Source organism: Sander lucioperca, chromosome 1 (genome assembly GCF_008315115.2).
Source record: "Sander lucioperca isolate FBNREF2018 chromosome 1, SLUC_FBN_1.2, whole genome shotgun sequence".
Taxonomy (NCBI): domain Eukaryota; kingdom Metazoa; phylum Chordata; class Actinopteri; order Perciformes; family Percidae; genus Sander; species Sander lucioperca.
Window position 1 is genome coordinate 29230292 of NC_050173.1, and position 21213 is coordinate 29251504.

Below are 21213 nucleotides of genomic sequence, written 5' to 3' on the forward strand. Positions count from 1 at the left end.
AACCCCCCCACTCATGGTCAACCCTGTAGCCAGCCATACACTGCTCGGAGGAATGGGCTGCTGTGAGAAACATATCTGGAATCAAACCCTTGTGAGCTTCCTGGTATTCAGCTTATATGCCCAGGGATATGCAACTACTCCATAAAACAAAATCATAATAATATATAATAAAAAAAAAAAAAAAATATAGGACAAATTTCATTTGTCATCCTGTGCTTGTGGTAAACTGTTTTTAACAACTTTACTTTTCTTTTCTAGCACCACATAGGGGGAAGATGTCAGTGTGCATGCAATACACTGCAATACCCATAGACTATCGAGCAATTTCAGATAGTGGCAGTACAGACAAGGGGTCAATAGCACGTTCTTTAGCCAAAAAAATTAGGAGATACAGGGGCAGGAAAGAAGGAAACAGCGAGGACATGATCAAGCTTTATGCGCCCTGGTATCAGCCCGTTCTCTGTCCTTCTGTGTCAGTATGTATTCAGCATTACAGAACAGCTGACAAAGAGGCAAAACGATGGTCAGTCATCATGTGATATTCACATTACTGATGAACACTTCTCACTGTCTCCAACACTAACATACAAACATAAAACCATACTGTTGCCATTACCATAAAAAAAATAAGAATTGCTATTTGCATATATTAATACTAGGGCTGTCAATTGATTACATTTTTTAATCACGATCAAGCGCACATTTTTTTATCTGTTCTAAATTTTGAAAGGCTAAAACTTTGAAAGGGATATTTTTTTCAAGTTTTTAATGCTCAAGTGGTATTTGAGACTCGACGATTCCTTTGTGAACTCAGTTCACATCGACAGTAAATATTTAGTGAATAACTTTAGTCGTGTGGAGAGAACCATCTGGAACTGCTTTGAAACTCAACTTGCCATTAAAAAGACCCTTTTATGTATCCATTTTTGCCAAGGAGCTTTGTTTCTGCTAGCCATCCACTTCCATTCATGGATGTATTATAAGACCTGTAAGACCCGCTCCTGTTCCGCCGTCTCGACTCCCCGCTGCAGCCTGCAGGCAGCCCCCCCTTCCTCTACTTACTGCCTGCATAATAAGCTAAGAGGGTCTAAAAACTCGCTAAATCTAGCGAGAAGTCTACAATATTAATTTGTAGTTGTATCACAATATATATCGATATTGCGAAATAAAATTACATATACCAACCCCTATTTAGAGGCTATTTATGGCAAAGAAGAGCAGATCTGAAAACACTGCAGCTGCAGAAAGTTTTGGAAAGATTAACAAAACTACAAGAGTAGTTGGCAATTCTGATCTTGTCTCCCTTCTGAAAGATGAGGGAGAAGCAGTACTTTTGTGCTGTATGTACATTTGGTCAACATTGGATTGGCTTTTTTGTGACACTACATCAAACAAATAATATTGAAACAGTGGGGGGTTTTAAAACTCAGATATAAGAACTTTCTTAACAATCCGCACATTTTTACTTCATTCCCACAACAATAGTGGTGATGTAAAGTACATGTGCTTAGTAGTACCATAAATAAACTTGTGGAAGCAGTCTGGTCTTTCTAAAAGAGACAGGTTTACATAAGTATGTAATGTATTGATAATAACAGTAATTTTGCCAGAAAGTTTAATTAGCGCTGTCAAAATGAATGCGTTAATAACGAGTAATCGCAAATTCCTATTAACGCAAGCACGTTCTGTGATTTCGCTCTGTAGTTTGGGAAATCAGGAAGCTGCAGCAGTAACATTGTGGATAGTGTTATATAATATCTGATGTGTGTGCGCCGAATGTGTATTCTATCTCTCCGTTTTGACCATCGTCCATGTCAGTCGCTTTTGTTTGAACTATTAATGCACCTTCTGCAGCATTTTCACTAATAGATAATTTATACAACGTTTTCTCAAAAGATGGGACGTTATCGTTGTTGTCAAGTACTCTAATAGAGAGCTGAGTGGTCCCTGATCTAACTGGGTTGCCTCCATCTAGAGCTGTCAACAAAAGCTTATGAACAGCCTTTTTCTCTCTATCTAAATGTTTTGCCAAAATCAATTCAGGGACTTTCCTTCCGCCGGCAACTTCTTTCACTCTAATAGTAAAACATTCATCTTTACTGAGAGTGTATGACTTTAATGAATTACTGCCAACATCTGGGTCAAGGGCGCTTTCTAATGGAAAACGAACCCCCAAAGCCGTAGATTCCGCCACCTCCAACATGATATCATTTGATGGAAACGTAGGCGCATTATCATTAATGTCTTGTATTTCTACCTCAACACGAAAAAGTTGTAATGGGTCTTCAATTACAACCTGCAGAGGCAACACACAGCTGGCGCTTTGTCCGCATAAAGCCTCTCTGTCTATTCTGTCATTCACCACCAGCTCGCCCTTCCCCGCATCCACACTGAAATACTGCTCACCAGCCTCAGAGGCGACACGCAGCTTAAGTTAAAAAATCTCAGATAGTCCCAAACCCAGATCTTTGGCGAGATTTCCTACCACAGATCCCTGTTTCAGTTCCTCTGGGATGCTGTAGGAGAATTTCGGTCAATTTCAACACGTATCTCTATTGTTTGGAAATTTGGAGTGCTAGCAGTAGCAAAAAAACCGAAAACAATCGGATAGAGTAGATGTGACAGAAAGGCATAAAAGTTGTGTTAATCCAGCCAATGCACATACCTCTGTTTGTTTCCTGTTTTCCGGTCAAGTCCACACTAGTCGATTGTCGAACTCATACAATCCAATATTCCAGTCAAATTTGCTGTGTTCCCTCGGAAGGAATCACTGCACATGGGTAGGCACTTGTAATGACATTTCGACCATGTTTAGAGGCTAAAAACACGTTTAAAACTTGCCCTGTTTAAGCCTGTTGGGTGCTAACGCTAAGCAGGAGGATAACTCGGTGTAGGCAGCACCAATTGTTTTAGTTTTTCTTGCTACTGACAGCTCCAAATTTCCAAACAACAGAGCTACGTGTTGAAATCGACCGGAATTCTCCTTTAAGTAGGTGGGCCATGCGTGCTCTGCAGCCCCTGATGCAGAGAGAGCAGGACCATGGCTGGGGGAATGATTTTGAAGTCCTGATCTACGTCTATTGGCTTGCCCACGGACTTTCCTATCGTGTGGTGTCGCGGGTTTTCAGTGTGCCCAAATCCACTGTTCACAGGATTATACACAAGGTGGCATAGTTCATTTGGGACAATCTCCATAGAGGCATCGCCTTTCCGAAGGCTGCGGACCTGGACACTGTGGCTGATGGATTTGCCCAGCTTTCTGGAACACCCCTCCTCAACAACGCTGTTGGTGCTATTGATGGTTGTCACATAAGAATCAAGCCCCCATCACATCATTGCCTGGACTATTTCAACTACAAAGGGTTTTACTCAATAAATATGCAAGCCATCTGTGACTCTACTGGAAAGTTCCTGGATGTTTTTGTAGGCTATCCGGGTTCCGTAAACGACACACGCATCTTAAAAACAGTTACTTTTATCTGGCCAGAAAGTATCCACCCAATGGATACTTTATCCTGGGAGATGGTGGATATCCTTGTTTGTAGACACCAATCTGCCTCATCACTCCATATAGGGAATTTGTGAATGGTCGGGAGCAAAGAAAATTTAACTACAATCAATCAAGGGCACGTTCCATTGTGGAGAGAGCCTTTGGCATTATGAAGACTCGTTGGAGGTCCACATTTTTCAGGGCCCTGGAGGTCAGTCCTACATTTACACCCCAGGTCACAGCATCCTGTGCCTTCCTGCACAATGTTTGCATTGACAATGGAGATGTCCTGGAACCAGACAATGATGTGGCACTGGACATCCTGGACCCAGAACCCCCCCTACAAGAAGCTCCTGAAGCACACGAAACACCAGGGAATGCCACAAGGGACAAGCTTGCTGCCTTGATCTACGCACAAGCCACTCATTAGAAAATTCTGATGAAAATTGTAAATAGTTCAACACTCTGAGGGTGTTTTTTACATGAACATGTTCTTTTGTGCTGTTCTATTGTGGACATATGGTTCATTTTTTAAATTTCTATTAAACTTAATTTTATTTTGACAACATGTTGGTGATGGTTTCTTTTATAATGATCTAGACATGCAATTGGTGTATTGGTATGATGACTGGTCAAAACCTAACACTCACATTTTCTTTAACCCATGAAAAGGTTTATTGAAAAACTGCACTGATCAAAAAACGAACACCTCAATATAAAAAAACGAACAATTTAAATAAAAACAGTGCTGAACACTTAACTGAGAATTTATAAATAAATAAAAATATTGCACATTCAATATTGAACATTTTAACATCTGAACACAAAAGAACCACAACAGAACAATTTTTCGGGCATTTTGTCCACAAGTTTTTCAAAGAGGGTTAAAAACCTCTCCGTTTTGGCCTCTGTTTCCTCCTCTGCCTCCTTGTTTCCTTTTCTGCTCCTTAACTGATTCTGCTTTAAGGTAATCCACAACGACAGTACTGCCTCTCTTCCTCTTTCTTGGAGATGATGGGGTTGTGGCGGCTGGAGTAGCTGGAGTGGTCGGGGGACGAGTAGTGGTTGATGTAGTGGGATGAACTGGGGCGGTGGGAGGAAGAGTAGATCCAGGCTGAGAGGCAGAGGCAGAGATGTCTTCCTCGGGGGGTTCACATTCGTGTTGGGGTGTGACAATGGCCTGGGGGGGGGGGTATGTGCATCAGTATTGCACCAGTTATAGGATATTTTTGAAAATGTGATAGTTCCTACTCCTATCAACTTACCATTAACAATGTTGTGGGGTCCTCTGCCGGCTTGAAAGAGGCCACAATCACCGGAGGATCTATCGCTGGCCTTCCCCCCAAAACGGCATGCATCGCCTCATAGTATCGCCAGTTGGATACAGTTTGTTCGCCGCTGTCTGTACCTGAGACCGTCTTTGGTTGTTTCAGGTCCTACAATAGCAACCACACACGCATGCACACACACACACACACGAGAGAGAGAGAGAGAGAGAGAGGGAGCAACATTTTTAAAATATGATTTAAAGTGGTTTAAAAAATATGATTTAAAGTGGTTTTTGATCTCATTTTGATCTTTAGGTGATGAAGACATGAAACAGATCTCTATCCAAAGAATTACCTTGTACCGCTTCTTTAGATTCTCCCACTTCTTGCTTGCCTTCTCTCCTGTAATTTTTCCTTCCAGGCCCAGGTCTTTCACTGCTTTCTTATAAACATACAAATATGATGAATAGCGAGAAGCAGTGGCAGCAAAAACTGTCCTGTCCTGTTAGTAGTGCCCTGAGGAGTGTCCCGGGACATGAGGGTGGCCAAAGGTCTGCTCCACAGTCCCTTAAATATAAGACATCAGTTGCAGCTTTTAGTGAATTGCAAATCAACAAGAGAGAACAAGACAGATTTTTGAATGGTCAATACGATCTGACGAGTGTGTTTACATGTACATAACTATCCCAGTTATGATCATGATACAAGTATCCATTTAATATGCTAGTGGGAGTACTCTGAATGAAACCGGGACAGCCTACTGTTGCATGCATGATCCGGTTTGTAACAGAGCAACGGTCATTAGAACTGACGAGAACTTTCCCGTTAGCTTTCCCGTAAACTTTCCCGTAAACTTTCCCGTTAGCTAGCTTCATGAGATATTTTCTAACATTAGTGTTCAAAACTCAACTGTCCTTTGGATGTGCATCAAACTAACACATTCCAACATATTTCGAAATTTTAACATGCTTATTTGCAAATATATACTTACAATTAAATTGTTCCTTTCCAGCGGTGTCCGCCATCTTGGTTGAAATATTTGGCCGGCTCGCTGAGTTCGGAAGGTATCCTGGGCAATTTCATCTCCCACTTCATTTTAAGCCTGCATCGGACCTCATGATGATGAGGTCCGAGGTTGATTTTAAGGGGAAAATAGCACTCCCCTTGCTCCCTAAAGTAAAAAATCTAGGGGAAGGGGAGGTATTGGGACAGGCCCATATAACACCAAACACACTCAACAAACTAAATCAGTGGAAGGCTTTTCTTTATAAACCAGCTTTAGGAATGGCAGCCTTATTTGCCACCAAGGTAAGATATAGACATTTGTCTTTAAAAGAAGCAGCCATAGTGAATTGAAATGGTTACATGAAGGCGTGGAAAACACTCATGCTGTGCCCACCACAGGCACTGATCATGGTTTCACAGAGTACAGCATGGCGTGCATATCCTGTTTGTATGGAAATACACTCTACTGCCTTACTCTCTGTAAAGCAGAGGGGACAAAGGGCCTTTCTTACATGAAGTAACACCGACAAATTGAGAGATAACATTTGTTCACTATCGAGTATGCTTTGTTTGCGCCATCGAACCAAAGGAAGATTTATGAGTGCAGACAAGCAAAAATAAGAAACATGACAAAGTAGCTGAACAAGGAGCTGGACAAAGCAGCTGACAGGTAATCATGCACTATCTGTATTCTGCAGCAGCATCAATGCTCTCCAGTCAAAGAAGCTTATGAGGGTCAAAGTCTGCAGCTAATGCCAAGTGGAAGTGTACTGGTCTCAGACTCCCTTCTTCAATCCCACTGGTGACTAGGCTTAACACTAGAAGTGCCGGAATTCCATAACTACTAGAACTGCCGTGACCGGTCATTTTGACCGCCAGGTTCCAAACTCTATAATCTCTCATGATAAATACCTAATTGCATATTGTATTATGTATTGTGTTAGGATATCTTTAGAAAAACGTAATAACACCGAAATGTACATTTTAACGAGTTTAATTATACATTTGAGTAGTAATACGTGTTTCAATAATTCATATCATGGCATCGTAAACCGTAATTATTTCATACATTAATATTCTGAAAAATATGGTGTGGAAATTCATTTAACTTAATTCATAATAGCCAAATAACAATTAAAAGTATCTTATTTGAACATTTAGCTGTAACCTAACCTGGCACTGCCTCCGTTTTGGTGTCTGCTGCGGTGCGCAGCGCTGCTCGGACCGTGTGCCGCTGCCCTTTTTTCCTCCATAAACTCCGCTCTCAGCTGCTCTGCCAGTTGCTGCATAAACCTTCTCCGGACAATTTTACTGCTGGTGCACTCCTTGGAGAGGATGTGTGCAATGATTCCAGCCAGTTCGAGGATGTATAAAGTTATATGAACACGTAGACAGCTACCGGCCATCTACGTGTTCCGCGCCTTTCACAGAGCGAGCGCCCGGTGTTTGCCTTCTGATTCAGAACTGAGTCCATCTACGCCGTAGTAGCCTACGTTACCGACTCTGGCTTTGCCTTCGGCCCATCGGTGATGCCCACACTTGTTACTCGAGACCGCTAGTTACGTTTCTCTGACAGAGACTATGGTAGTTACTAAGCAACCGAGATGCATCTTAAACTGAAAAATTAAAAACAATACCGCGAAAATCTGGTCAATATGACCGTATATGGCCGAAATAGGTAAAAGTGATTGTATTTTCTTTGCCTTTTGTGTAATGTATATAAAAACAATTTTAAATTAAAATGCAGACTCTTTTAGGAAAAGTCAGGCAGCAGCAGGATTGTATTTTTTTATTTAGCAAAGTTATTACACATATAAATTTCAAAACGGTCAAAATGACCGTCATGGCCGTTCTAGTGTTAAGCTAGGTTTATGCTCGCTGTAGTGTCCCCGGTGTGTGGGCTTGCACAAAAAAGTGACGCCATCACGTGTTCCGCGTCCAGTGCGAAGGCTCCAAAAGTTGTCGCATAGCTAGGTTGTCCACCTCTAAAGTTTTGTAACTAGGCGTAGGCACGCTCTGCGCTTTCATTTAAACATGGATGCCTAGGAGAAGACCGGCCGACTAGGTTTGCCTACAAACATCTGTATGCTTCTTCATGTATTAAAGAGGCTTAGCACCTTAGGCACCACACTGGGAAAAGATAAGGGGCATTTTGCTAGAGGTGTGGAAAAACATGAGAGATCGCTTTGTCAAAGCTAAAAAAACTGTCTCATGGAAAGAGTGTTCGTTAAACATCTAGAGGCGGACAATAATTTCGACTTGGAGGTAAGCAACAGTAACGTTAATAATTGCAGTATGCAAATGCGATGTTTGGCGGTACATCTGTGTTTACTACTGTACTACTGCAGCCTACTTAACTTCCTCTCTTTCTACACTAGTTGACTTCTGGATTATTCACAGAATGTTTAATTTGTATACCGCCTGGCGTTTTGGAGAATACTGCAACTAACAATCGTTACGCACAAAACGCCTCTGTGCATGCTTGTAGCTCCTGCGTCATCTGCGGAGGGCCGCGCAACAGTGTCTCATGCAAGTAAACAAAGCTTAAACGGTGGGTAAATAAAGACAAATGGCTATGATTTGACTGCACTTTTAAGCTATTTTATGAAACAAAAGAGTAACTAATTACTTGAATTAATCAGTCACCAATTCTGTGCCATGAGATTGTATATGTAGTCAGAATCATACAATAACACAAAGAATACACAAACCTCAAGGCAAACAATTTATTTAGCATGCTATGGTGCGTGAAAGAAATTAATCGTGCACTGATGAAACTGCTATTAACCTTCTGGCAACACAAACATTCTCCTTTACTCAAGAGAATAGACAGGAAAAGCAGACGGGGCACTGTGGGCTAAAGAAGCTGATCTATATTCAGAGGAAAAAGCCATCTAATTCTAGGAAATTAATGAATCACAAACACACAAACATTTAACAGAAAAAAATATATAATGTATCTTGATGGCTCAGGGATCAGTAGTGCAGCTCATGATGTAACCGATATGTCCTGGCTTTGAACCTAGCCCATAATCATATCTTACTCTTTTCCCCAACCTCTCCTGTTTCTCTCCACCTTCATATAAAGCCAAAAAAGATTAAATTAATAAATGCCAAGCACCCTGTGTAACAGGGTAACTGTTGCTAAGTGATACACACTGCAGCTCAGGATGAAGAGCTTCTCAACCATGCTTAGGCCTGTATCAAGGTAGGCGTGGACTCTGACATGAGATGATTCATAGCTAAATAGAGAGAACTGATTTGTACAGGCTGTACAATATACAGTATATCAACAGTAACACCTTGTGAATGACATGATGCAGATATAATAATCCATAAGCGGTAGATTTAGGATAAAATCTATCAAGGGGCAGCTCAAACAGTATTAACTTGCACAAAACACCGTAAACAATTTAGTTGAGAACACAAAAGACCTTCTTACATGACATGACAGGCTTTGGACTTCATTCTGCATTCTCTGGTCTTTAGAGGGAAGTAAACGCAGACAGGAAAGCAAAGGAGCTGAGTAGGTAACAAATGTTAAGCTGAAGACTGTGTATGCGTTAAATCATTGGCTATAATATCCAGTGTATCAAGTGCTTAAATGACCCAACGGAACTCAAAAGAGCCAGGTGTGCTCATAGAAATTAAAAGAGCCAATCAGAGGAGCTGTCTCTCATCACTCCATCACTATGGAGATTTGCACACATTAACATACATAGTTGCTACTGCCATCGACAGACTCGGCTAAACGCTTCAATAAGTTAAAAGGGACAAAACTAGGGCTGCATGATATGAGGAAAAGCTGCGATGTGCGATAACATTGTTTAATATTGCGATGACGATATGACTTGCGATAAATATTCAAATGTGAATACTGTTCCCATGTCTTAGTGCTTTAATAGGTTCTTTGCGAACCTAAACATTGAATAGCCTATTCCCACTGAATAAAGAAATCAAATAAATAATTTTTGACATGCTTTTATTGAACAAATTACACATAAATGAGGCATTATAACTATAAGAAATTAAGGTTCGACGAAAATCTTTTAAACTGACCTTTGTTGATGACAGATTCAGCAACTGCACGGCCTATTTCTCTCTTAAAATGTTTTCAGAAACACGTTTCGGTGAACTATTTTAGTACAATATGAGATCGTATTCTGAACGAGACGCCATGACAGTCTGGCTGTGAATTTCCGGAGAAAAAAGAACCACGTGACGCGTTCGTCCAATCAGCTGCCGGTTTTCATTTTCTGTGAAATAATCAGACTGTTAATGGAAACAATACAGAGCAGCGCCGCCTGCTGCTATGGAGACGTATTACGCTTCACGTCGTCTCAGTGTGTAAACTGTTTTCCCTTATTCATCGTGTCAGGCTGTCTGTTGTGATGTGTTCATCGCGCTAGTTCATATCGCGATGACGATGAAAATTCGATGCATCGTTCAGCCCTAGACAAAACCACTAGTAATTCAACTGGGCACTAATAATACAACAGGCTGATCAATGACATTATCAGAGCTAGATAATCAATTGTTTAGGTACGTGTTGCTTCTAGTGTTGGATATTGTTAAAGATCCAGTCTGCAGAGGGCGGACAACACCATTTCCACTCACTCATCATCTGCTCATCACAAAAGTCATCATGTAGTTTAATGTGATGTATGATCTGTAATTAATCTGGTTGGTAATATTGTGACATATTTATTGAATATACAGTATTTGTACAGCTATTATGATACTGATTACAACATCATCCAGCAGTTTGGGGTAGTAGAAGCAACTCAAAAAACACTGGAAAAACATTCTGAATGCAGCACATATACATATTGATTAGATGTGGTCCAGCCTGCATGCTGCGGAGTTATTGTGGCAGCAGTAAAGACCACCAGGGTGGCTGGTGATGACCTGGCTCTGTAGACCAGAAAATAACATTTAACAGGAAACTGGCTGCCTGTATTACATCATAACACTTCTAGTTGAATGCTAACACTGATCAAATGCTAGTTCAAAATAACAAGCAAGATCTTTAGACATACTTTTTACAGGTTCTGTCACAGAGACAATGCTGGTATAGTGGGGAACCAAGAGTGGGTTAGGACTCTCTTCTGTCCCTCTTTCCAACTACAGCTTTTAATGAGCCCTGCATGGTACAATTAAGTAGCTTGTTGCACAGGAAGTGTCTGCGCTGCTTAATGCAAGGGTGGACAACTATAAGCCAGACACTGAGTACAAAAAGAATGTAGGGACTTTAGACTCCAATCAAACACTATAATAGATGAATTAACTGATCAGAACAACTCCAACCAGCAATTAGTTCCTTTTATTTTGATAATTCTTGTCCAAAATCAGTGAAACTGCCTTGTGTAGTACATGGCTTCAATAAAATCATTAACCTTCTTGGCCATCTATGGCACACAGAGCTTCCCATCACTGGCTCAAGATTTCAGGTCCTCAGATCGTACTGCTGATGCACGCTCGTGCACATGCACACACATGCATGCACAAACACACTAGATCTTCTATGGGATTACTCAGGACCTATTCATGCAAAGGTAAGCCTTGGCTATTTGCAGTACTAGCAGGATAATGATGACACATCCCAGTTTCCTAGGGAGTCTCCTCTTCCAGGTGGACCATTTTCTCTTGTGGAGATGGGCATTAAATATCTGATCATATACAAATGCATTATCAATCCAGTTCTTGCTTGACTCTTTTGTCTATTTCATTATAGTAAAGGCATTGGGGGCTCAAACATAGTAGCCTACTTACAGTAAAGGTTTATAGTGTTAAGTTAGTTTTATTTAAACAATCTCTGTTGAGAAAAAATATGGTCAACTCTCTACATGAAAACAGCAGATTACAAATATATACCAAACATTTAAATACTACAACATTTATCAATAAATTACAAGCATTCTGGAATTTCTAGTTACATGCCAAAACATAGACTGTAATTAGGCTGGACTCTATAAGTCTATTACACCTGTAATTATTTGGTTTATAGGCCTTACCAAATCCAAACAAGTTAGAACCAAGAGCGCCGAACCAAACATCCAACAATGTGTGACAAATGCTGTTACCTATTACAACCCTAATTCACACAACTTAACTTTTTGATGTCTGTAGCTCAAGTACCACATTACATCAAACGTTGTGTGCTTCCCAGTATTATGTAGTTGCAAGAGAAAATCAACTTTCAATAATTGGACACTCTGGATCTGATTCTAAAGGGGAATTTATTCTCAAAACCCCAAATTTCCAGCCAAAGTTGGCAGGGAACTCATGTATGTGCATACAGGTATGTAATGTGAAATAAGAGAAAGCAAGAACAATCCACAAAAACAAAAAAAAGTATGATATGTAAACATACCAACTGATGCCTTATGAACAAAACTATTCTGACGATAGACTGAACTTAGTTATCAAGCCTATACAAATTAACATGTTTTGCTATTCAAATCTCTGGTGTGTGCACACGCTTATACTGTAACACGTCCCACCAGCCAACTGAAAAGGTTGAAATAAAACAAGAGGTGGGGCATTTGTGCTAGAAGAGCAAAGCTAAGTGGACAGATCCAGGAAACTACACACTGAAATTGAGGCTGGTCCATTTCCTCCTTTGGTTAAATCCAACCAGTTCAGAAATACTTCTCATGCTTTTAATTCTGCAGCAGCAATTGCTGAGCCAGGATCAGGATAACCTTGCAGTGTGACTTGCAGTAGTGTGATCTCCCTTCATAATAGCAGGGTACATTTTATCCTTGCTCACATTCTTGTGGAAATGACCATGCACATGAGCTAGATTCCTAACATTATTTTATTATTGTCAGTCCTCTGCTGAAGGTCGAGCAAACTGACATCTTTGTATTGCTCACAATGCCAGGATTCCTAAATTTCACATAACTCTAAAAATTGTTGATACTTTCATAAAACCACAGAGTTGGATGTAAATTCCAGATACCGAAAGTTAAGGGAAACAGGAAGATTCTGAACTAAATACGGTCCAGTTGTTGCCAGGGGTAAAACATGCCTACACCCACACTGGATATGCAGAAAACTCCCTCTTACCCTAAAACAAAAAAAAAAAACTGTCAGCCCAACTGCAGCTCGAGTCATAACAAACTGTGCATTCATGCCCACAGATGCAGACACAGTAAACATCCATGTACGTCTGGAAGGGGCCAGCTGAGGCATGGATGAGAAGCATTGATAGAGACTTTGCTGCTGCAGTTGGCCTACATAGTACTATTTACAAAAATGCAACGTTTGTGACATGGGGTTGCTGGTCCAACCAAGACTCCTTTATCACTTCATCATGATATTTCAAAAAAGCAACTATGCAGACCTTATCAGAGCTGTGTGTCTGACACTCCAGCTTTATCTCAAATTCAGGTCAGACATTGTTATGGTTATCCTCCCTAGAGAGTGGAGGGGGGTAATGCCATATGTCAACAAATAGGTATATTTGTCCAATGGATATAGAGGCGAAAAGACCACTTTTGTATTAAGATACGAGGAGTTTAGAGCAGGAAGCTACAAAACTGCTAAAGTAGCTACTGTGAACCGGCTGATCCGTGGCTAGAAAAATAAGTTGTTTCTGTTGGTTTCTAGTACTGCAGGCATCAACTCAGATCGCTGTCAACTAACGTTACACAAAAGACATGCACAGAAAAGCGCTTCCTGAACTCTTCCTGATAAGCAGATGATCACTTTTGACAATAATCCCCAAGTGATGAGCATCGTTAGCTAAGCTGCTGACGAATCATAGTTACACAGCAGTTAGCTTCGTTTACCTAGCATTTAGAGTGTATCTATCTAGCTAGCTAGTCAAATAATTATTATTCACACAGCAGCACTTCGTTAGACAACGTGATTAAATGCGGTGAAGCAAAGCTAAAGCAAAGCTAGGTGAGCTAGGCGCCAGGCAAGTAACGTTAAAGTCGTGATATGTCAACCGGCTTTCAGGCTACAATATAACGTTACAACTTTTGATAACGTTGACTACAAGTACTTCAAATCGTTTAGCTTTTACCGCAAGTTATCAATATACGTAAGCTTTCCGCTAGGATGGGAAAATCAAATCCAATTTACAACGTTTAATGCGGGAAGTTGCAGATTTTCCGCATCCATTGTCAGCAGATAACCGTACAGCGAGCTAACGTTACTAGCCCGGCGAGCTGGTCGCGTTACAATACGTTCAAATAACCCTGTTAGTGGCGGCAGTTGGCAGCAAACATTAAAAAGTTATTACTACATTGTAAGACACAACTGGGTCAAAAAATAACCACGACTGCCAAGAGTTTTCTTACCCATTTGGGCTCGCAAGCCTTTGAGAGTCGTAGCACCCTCCGCCATTTCTATGAAGTTTTCCTTCTCTGTTTTTTTCTAAAGCAGGGGCGCGTAACACATCGCAGCCGGTAAAACTCGGACACCACGGGGACGTGGACATCAAAGACAGGGTGCGACGAAACGAGGTCTCACTCTGACCCGTTCCCGGAAACCAACAAAGCGCGGATGAACCATTGACTGTAAATATTAGCAGTCTATGTAATAAACAAAGCATTCAAAAAGCTGCTGTGTGAATGGAAAGTTTTCAGACAGGTCAGCTACAAATATCTTACATTCATTTAAAAAAAAAAAACGTTTTCGAAAGTAATATTAACATATAATAAACTGTTGGATAATAAATAAATAAATAAAATGTTAAACGTATTACTGGTAAGGAGAAATGATTTGACCTCAATATTTTCAAATTATTTTTGGTTTGTGTGTGGAGAGCTCAAGAGCTCACAGTAAAAACTTTAAACATGGTGTTCGACATGTGAACTCTTCCACGTCAACTTCCAGAAATTTGCATTACACAGGAGATGCTAAAGCATTTTGCAGAGCCTTTATATTTCCTTTTAATCACATAATAATACAGTTTCTTTCCACAGACCGTTACTCGGTTAACAGTTAACATAAGGCATATGTAAACATATATGACCCTGTAAAACTAAAACATCCACTGACCTACAAATTATAAATTATAAATTTACAGTTTAAAATACACACTGCGCTTTAACATGAACGCATCATCACTGTCAAAAATAAATCCTGCACATTGTATATAGGCTACTGTAGACTTACATGCATAGTGTAGCCTACATAACCACCCACTTCATGTACATCCATTCAATATTTATTGAATTTATAATTTTTTGTACTACTTGTAGGCTATGTCTACAATTTACACTAGACTTATAGACATTGTATATTGTTGGTCATTGTTGCTTTTATATATAGCCTATATATTTATATTTGCATTACTTTTTTTAATCAAGGCATACTTGTATAATGATCATAAAATGTATATGTTTAGTTTAACCTATCTTTGCTCAGTTGTATTGTCCTTGGTTTTAAATGTATGTCCATTTATATCTCTATTTCTACTGGAACTGTGTTTAATAAAAACCGGAGTCAAATTCCTTGTATGTGTACACAATACTTGGCCAATTAAGCTTGTTGTGAATCGAAACTTAACGTTGTGCAAAGTGCAAGGTGCCCGTATTTGTGCCTTTTAGTGGTTGTTCATACTAATAGACGATCTACGGGGTCGCTAGTAAAATACTCAATATGACTAGCCACATTTGCTATGACACCCAAGAGCGCCCCCTAGCGTTTATTTGGCAGTTGTTGCATGCTAATAAGTTTATCCAATATGCGAGACTGGTTTATCCACGACATATAGTGACAACACCAGCAATTATGTTTCAGACCCAATTAATCAAACAATCACGATACTTTCATGAAACAAGAAGGTTCAATTAAACAAATAAAGTTATTTCATGATATACAATATTTTTCAATGTTACAATGTTAGGAAGAAAGGTTTGAAACAAGACAGTACACTTAACCGAACATTTGTTCTTTATTTGCTTTTGAGAAAAATAGTGATGGGAAAAATGGAAACCTTACCAGATTGAGTGTGCTGAAGAATCTGCAGAGCTAGAGATCAAGGAAAAATGATCAGTTGGCAAACTTCTCCAAATGAGAGAATAACATTTTCTCAGGGCTCTATGTTCTTTCTCTTGCCCTAAACACTGTATCCTCTGTCCTGGTCTGTCTCACATGCTTTAGCCAGAGGGCCTCTCATCTATTTTACATGGTAAACAGGAAGTTACACCGCATGTAGGGTTCAGTTGCAGTGACCTGGATATTGTGTTATTTAACACTTAAAGAACAATGAATGACTTCCTCTCAATATTCAAGCTCATTAATGATGTGACATATAAGAAAAAAGGAGTTTATTCAGATGGAAGCAAATAAAGTACAAACAACAATAGACCATTAGGAGTAGAAAATAATTCTTTAGTCAGAGGTATTACTTTCATTTGCAGTATTTCCACTCAAAATGAATTAATTATATTAAAAAGAATGTCTTTATGTCTCAACAATAAGTGTTAGCCTTATTGGGGGATCCACATGGTAACGGTGGAAATTCGGTATAACAGTTGAAGTCATGGTAACACATCCTTAGGGTCTAAGACGTGGTCACTTGTTCATCACAGCTCTGTGTATCCTAGCAACAATTTGAGGATTAGGCAAGAGCGCGGCAGCCTGTGCCAGTTGGGGCAGCAGTGTGTAGGTGGAGGTGCGCAGGTACTTAAAGAGGTCCTGGAAGCCTTGAAGATGAGCGTTGACCTGAGGTGGGACACCCAAAGACCGCCCCAGTCTCCTCAACACGTTGCTGTTGTCAGCAGAGCTAAGCAGCAGAGACAAGTCCTGAACGGAGTCATAGTCGAGCATCTCGATACTTTGACCTAGACAGAGTCACAACAGTATCACCAACATGGACTTCAGCGATAAGCGCCAACAACTGAACTCATCCATAAATTGATTAACCAGCTTAACATTTATTATGGACACATACAATGAGGGACCACTTACTTACTTTGACTAAAGGAAAACAAACATACCTTGAGCCACTTCCCATATCGTCTGAAGTTTTTGCTCCATCTAATATTAACATAGAAAAGAGGTCATTGTCATTTTTTTCAGGAGCAGAATAAATTAATAAATCATGGTGTTAGTATTGAAACTGCTTGAATTAATACAAAATATATAAATGACAATAAATTACATAATTTATTAGGTAAAATACAAAGTATTTTCTAGTTAAAGCTTCTGAAATGTGAAGATATTGTATGCATTTGTCATTATTTCTGATTCAGAGAAGACTCAGTGAATCTCAAAATATGCAACTGAAAATCAGCCCTGGTTAGTAGTGTTGTGATCAGTATCTTCAAAAAGTAATTGTATTGTGTGTTTGATTTACGTCTCACTCTTGAGATCATACCAACCCTCTCACAGACTTGTGGGTGAGATGCTCAGGATTTCTGGTCTGCTTACATATTGTAACACTAAACACACATAGGCAATAAACTTAATGAAAACTATTGACAGTGATGTCTGTGAATGATCTGAGGCTTACGTCTGAAAAGAGACATTGATGTTGAGTTTTTTTTAAATGTCATTTTCCATGCTTTCCATGTTCACCACAAATGAAATGTTATTCATGCCCCCTTGTGGGGTGATGGCAGAAATCTCACTGGGGAAAATCTCAATCCCTCAACAAATAAAACCCAAACTACCTCCATGGTTAGATACCACAATGGGCAATTTATTCATTTTTTTGTGTGTCATTTGGGTGAACACAGTTCTTGTTGGTTTATGTGCTGACAAACTGACCACATGGACTTAAACCAGTATGAATAACTGTCAAACTAAAATGATCTTGCAGTCATGTTTTATCAACAACGGCACATTTGATTTAGAGTACATTTTATTTCAAAGCGTATGCTTATCTTTCGCTGGCCTGGGCACCATGACTCTTAACAATATGATAAGTTAAACCACTTCACCTCCTCCATGGAATAGCTTCTTTGCTTCTCCTCCGGTGTGATGATCTCCTCTTTCGGACTGGAGGGCCTCATGTTGGTGGTGACATTAATCACAATAGAAGTAGGATGCACCTCATTCTCATGGCTCAGTGAGTGCAGGCCTCTGGGTAAAGATGAAATGAATGTAAATAATGACATATAATGACTGATAGAGGTCCCTTGAATGAGTAATCAAACAGTATGTTGTATTTGCAAAGCACCTTAGGGGATCTTGAGCTGAAACAAATGTATGTGAAGGGGTTCCTGATTGTTTGGCTGTCCTCTCTATTGGGCTGGACAAAGGTGTGTACAGACGGTCATCTGCAGACAACAGTCCTTCAGGCCCAGGACAGTACTCAGGAACCTGTTCTGAGTATTGCAATATGATCCAAATATAGTCAAGCAAGCAAAAGACAGATGGGGAGAAATAGCAGAAATGTCAAACATCATGTGTCCAACTCACTGAATCTCTCAGCAGTCAGAAGGATGGCCCAAAGCAGCAGAGCAATGAGGAAAATCGAGGAAGCTGATGCTGAACCAATCAGAACCATGGAGAATTTTTTTTCCTTTACTCCTTAATTGAAAAAACAAACAAACAGTCAAGTCAAATTGAATTCATGAGTTGAAACGAAAAAGTTGTTTGTAAAAATCCGCAGAGGGTTACTTACTCTTCTCTTTTGATTCTTTGACATTTGTCCTGGGCGCAGTGACGGCACTCTCTGTCAGAGAACTAGAGTTATAACTTTTCCTTGACAACGTCTCTGGAAAATCACTAGTCACTAAAACTGTTTGTACAAGCTTATTAACATTGCCATTCAGCCTATAAGGTTTATCTCTGGATCTTACCTCCTTTAGAGCTTCGAGTTTTCAAAAGCAAACACTCTTTATGGACTGTGTCATGATTGTAACAAGGCACACAGGGCAGCTCCACTTCCCCAGTCATGCTCCTGAGTTCATAATACCTGTACACACAACCACGTTCATACACTTGACACAAAAGCAAATGCTTGCACTTATCAGGTGGCTGATGTTTAGGCCTGGTGGTGTATGTAACTCACCCTGGGAGGCACTGACCACACTGGGCATTGCTGGTAGGTGAGCATGCTGTCTTCTTCAGGCGGTTCAGCAGATTGCACTGAGTGCATCGCATGCATGGAGAAACACTTGTATCTGCACTGAATGTCCCTTCTTTACACAGAAGACAGACACCTTCACCACCATCTCCAAAACCACAGTCCTGAGAACGATGTACAATATAGACTTAGAGCAAAGTAGCAAGACAAGTAAAAGAAGGAAAATAAAATGAGAAAAACATGGGGCTGCTACTGTAATGTATTATGTGTGTGTGTGTGTGTGTGTGTGTGTGTGTGTGTGTGTGTGTGTGTGTGTGTGTGTGTGTGTGTGTGTGTGTGTGTGTGTGTATGTGTGTGTTACCTCTGAGAGCTGTTCTCCTGGCCCACACACAGGACATACAACACAGGTGCCATTAGTGTGTAAGAACTCTGTCTGATCGCAGCTAGGCTCAGAGTGCACCAGCAAGAACCAAACCTGAGGAACCACACAATTAAAATAATCAGCAGTGGAAGAATTATTCAGAGCCTTTACCAAAGTAATAATTCCACACTATTGAAGTAAAAGTCTTACTATGTACTTGTGTCAAAGTAAAAGTACTTGTTATGCAGAAAAATGGCTTCTTTGGTGGTGTTTTTTTAAATTATATATATAACTGGGTTCTGAGAACCTTGTTTTCCTTGGTGTCATTGCAGTAAGGGTGTTGTTTTTTTTTATTGTTAGGGTTAGGGTGTCTGTAGTTTAAAGAAGAAAGAATAAGGCAGGTTGCTGAACTAAAATTGTGAAAAATGAAATAAAAAAAAAATACTTGAAACAAGTTCATATGCATTAAAAACATTAAAACACTACAGCACTTTTTTCACTTTTATTTTGTAAGAAAATTAAATGACACTTTAAGGACTTAAAGGAAATTGCTTGATAAGCAGATTTTGTTCATTGACCAATACATCACATCATGTAGTATAATCTAAAAATACAAGTAAAGTACAAGTAGCTCAATATTGTGCTTAAGTACCATTCCTAAGACACTGTTTTAGTTATTTTTTACAAACTGAAAAATAATGACTATCTAGAAATGATAGGATTGGAGAGTCAACGTTTTAGAAATCTGTAAAAGGAAATTGCTTGTAGGTCAGACCTACCATGAGCAGAGCAGCATAGAGACAAGCATCCATTTGCAAACTGTCCATGGTCCTTCTCTTAGGAGTATGTTACTCTTCTTCCTTGCTATACTGAAACAGCCACCCTAAAAAAGTACGTATGCACTTGTGAACACGATTTTATAATTACACATATGAAGACAGCTGATACAAAAAAACTACACTTTCTCAACGGCTAGGCTTAAAAACGTACTTGGTAGGTTTTAAATGATCCTCATAGACTAATTACTAATTTGCAGCCTTCATCGGTGGCAGTTTGGTTTGCCTTCATACAGTACAAGCTTCTTCACATTCAGCAGAGGTAAAGTGGTGGGAAAAATCTTTGGGAATGCCCCTCATTCTACATTACTAATGACGCAGGAGAGGTTCCCAACCAGACTATCAACCAGTGGACCAATGAAGACAAGACTTTCAGGTCTCCCACCTGAGCGCCTCACGTCACACCTGGTCTTCTCATATTCCCTCTGGGGAACCCGCTTGTTTTGGCTCTGGTCTCTCAGACAAGGAGGAGGGGAGGGAATTAAAATGCATGAATGAGACCCTTGTTAACGGACGTGTTACCAACAAAGAGACTTTGTGTGTGTGAGTGTGTTTTCAGGCTGGAATAAAATCTTTAATACTACAATCAGTTTTGTTTTGTTCTCTTAGATTCCACTGACGAGGGGCATGCTGAAGGTGAGACTCATGTTGTGAATCATAACATTGCCAGACAAAATCATTCAGTTGCAATATACTGTTTGACCACTTAGTGGTAGTATGGAGCCACAAGATAAAAAAAAAAACCCACGTCCCTACTTGTTCAAACCATTCACCACCCAGACAGGATAAAAGATGTAACAATAGAGGATGAGTTATTAACAGAGATTGGTTGCTTAAATTGGTTAGACTTAAAGGAAGGCTATACTATGGACTTGCTTTACTTTGAGGACTGTACAGACTGTACTGACTGACAGCCAAGAACAAGGCAGACATGGCCATCATATGACAGAAAAGCCAATTAGATTTGTTTGAGCAGTTATCACTTGAGGATAATTGTAAAGCACAAGAGTAGAACAAGAACATTACTTTTACTGTTTGCAAACCTGACATACACACACACACACACACACACACACACACACATACACACACACACACACACACGCACACGCACACGCACACACGCACGCACGCACGCACACACACACACACACGCACACACACACGCACACACACACACACGCACGCACGCACGCACGCACACACACACACACACACACACACACACACACACACACACACACACACACACACAC

At 40.1% G+C, this 21213-nt stretch overlaps 1 protein-coding gene and 1 long non-coding RNA gene across 17 annotated transcripts in view; both read right to left on the reverse strand.

Moving 5' to 3' along the window:
• The window catches only part of map7d3 (MAP7 domain containing 3), a 36410-nt gene extending 20633 nt beyond the window's left edge, over positions 1-15777 (reverse strand). For 9 of the 16 annotated variants that reach the window (XM_036007165.1, XM_031302908.2, XM_031302902.2 and 6 more), the window contains exon 1: positions 14076-14269. In XM_036007165.1, coding sequence (XP_035863058.1) covers positions 14076-14121 — 46 coding nt within the window. In that variant the 5' untranslated portion in view covers positions 14122-14269. Of the gene's footprint in view, positions 1-14075; positions 14271-15723 lie in introns of those variants that run through there. The other 7 variants (XR_004105563.2, XM_031302901.2, XM_031302900.2 and 4 more) reach the window with 2 other exon arrangements.
• LOC116052334 lies at positions 4019-5936 on the reverse strand. The gene is made up of 3 exons (XR_004105575.2): positions 5114-5936; positions 4756-4926; positions 4019-4573 (listed from the first exon to the last, which is right to left on the reverse strand). It is a non-coding gene; the product is annotated as an uncharacterized LOC116052334 (long non-coding RNA).
• Positions 15778-21213: the final 5436 nt, after the last annotated feature.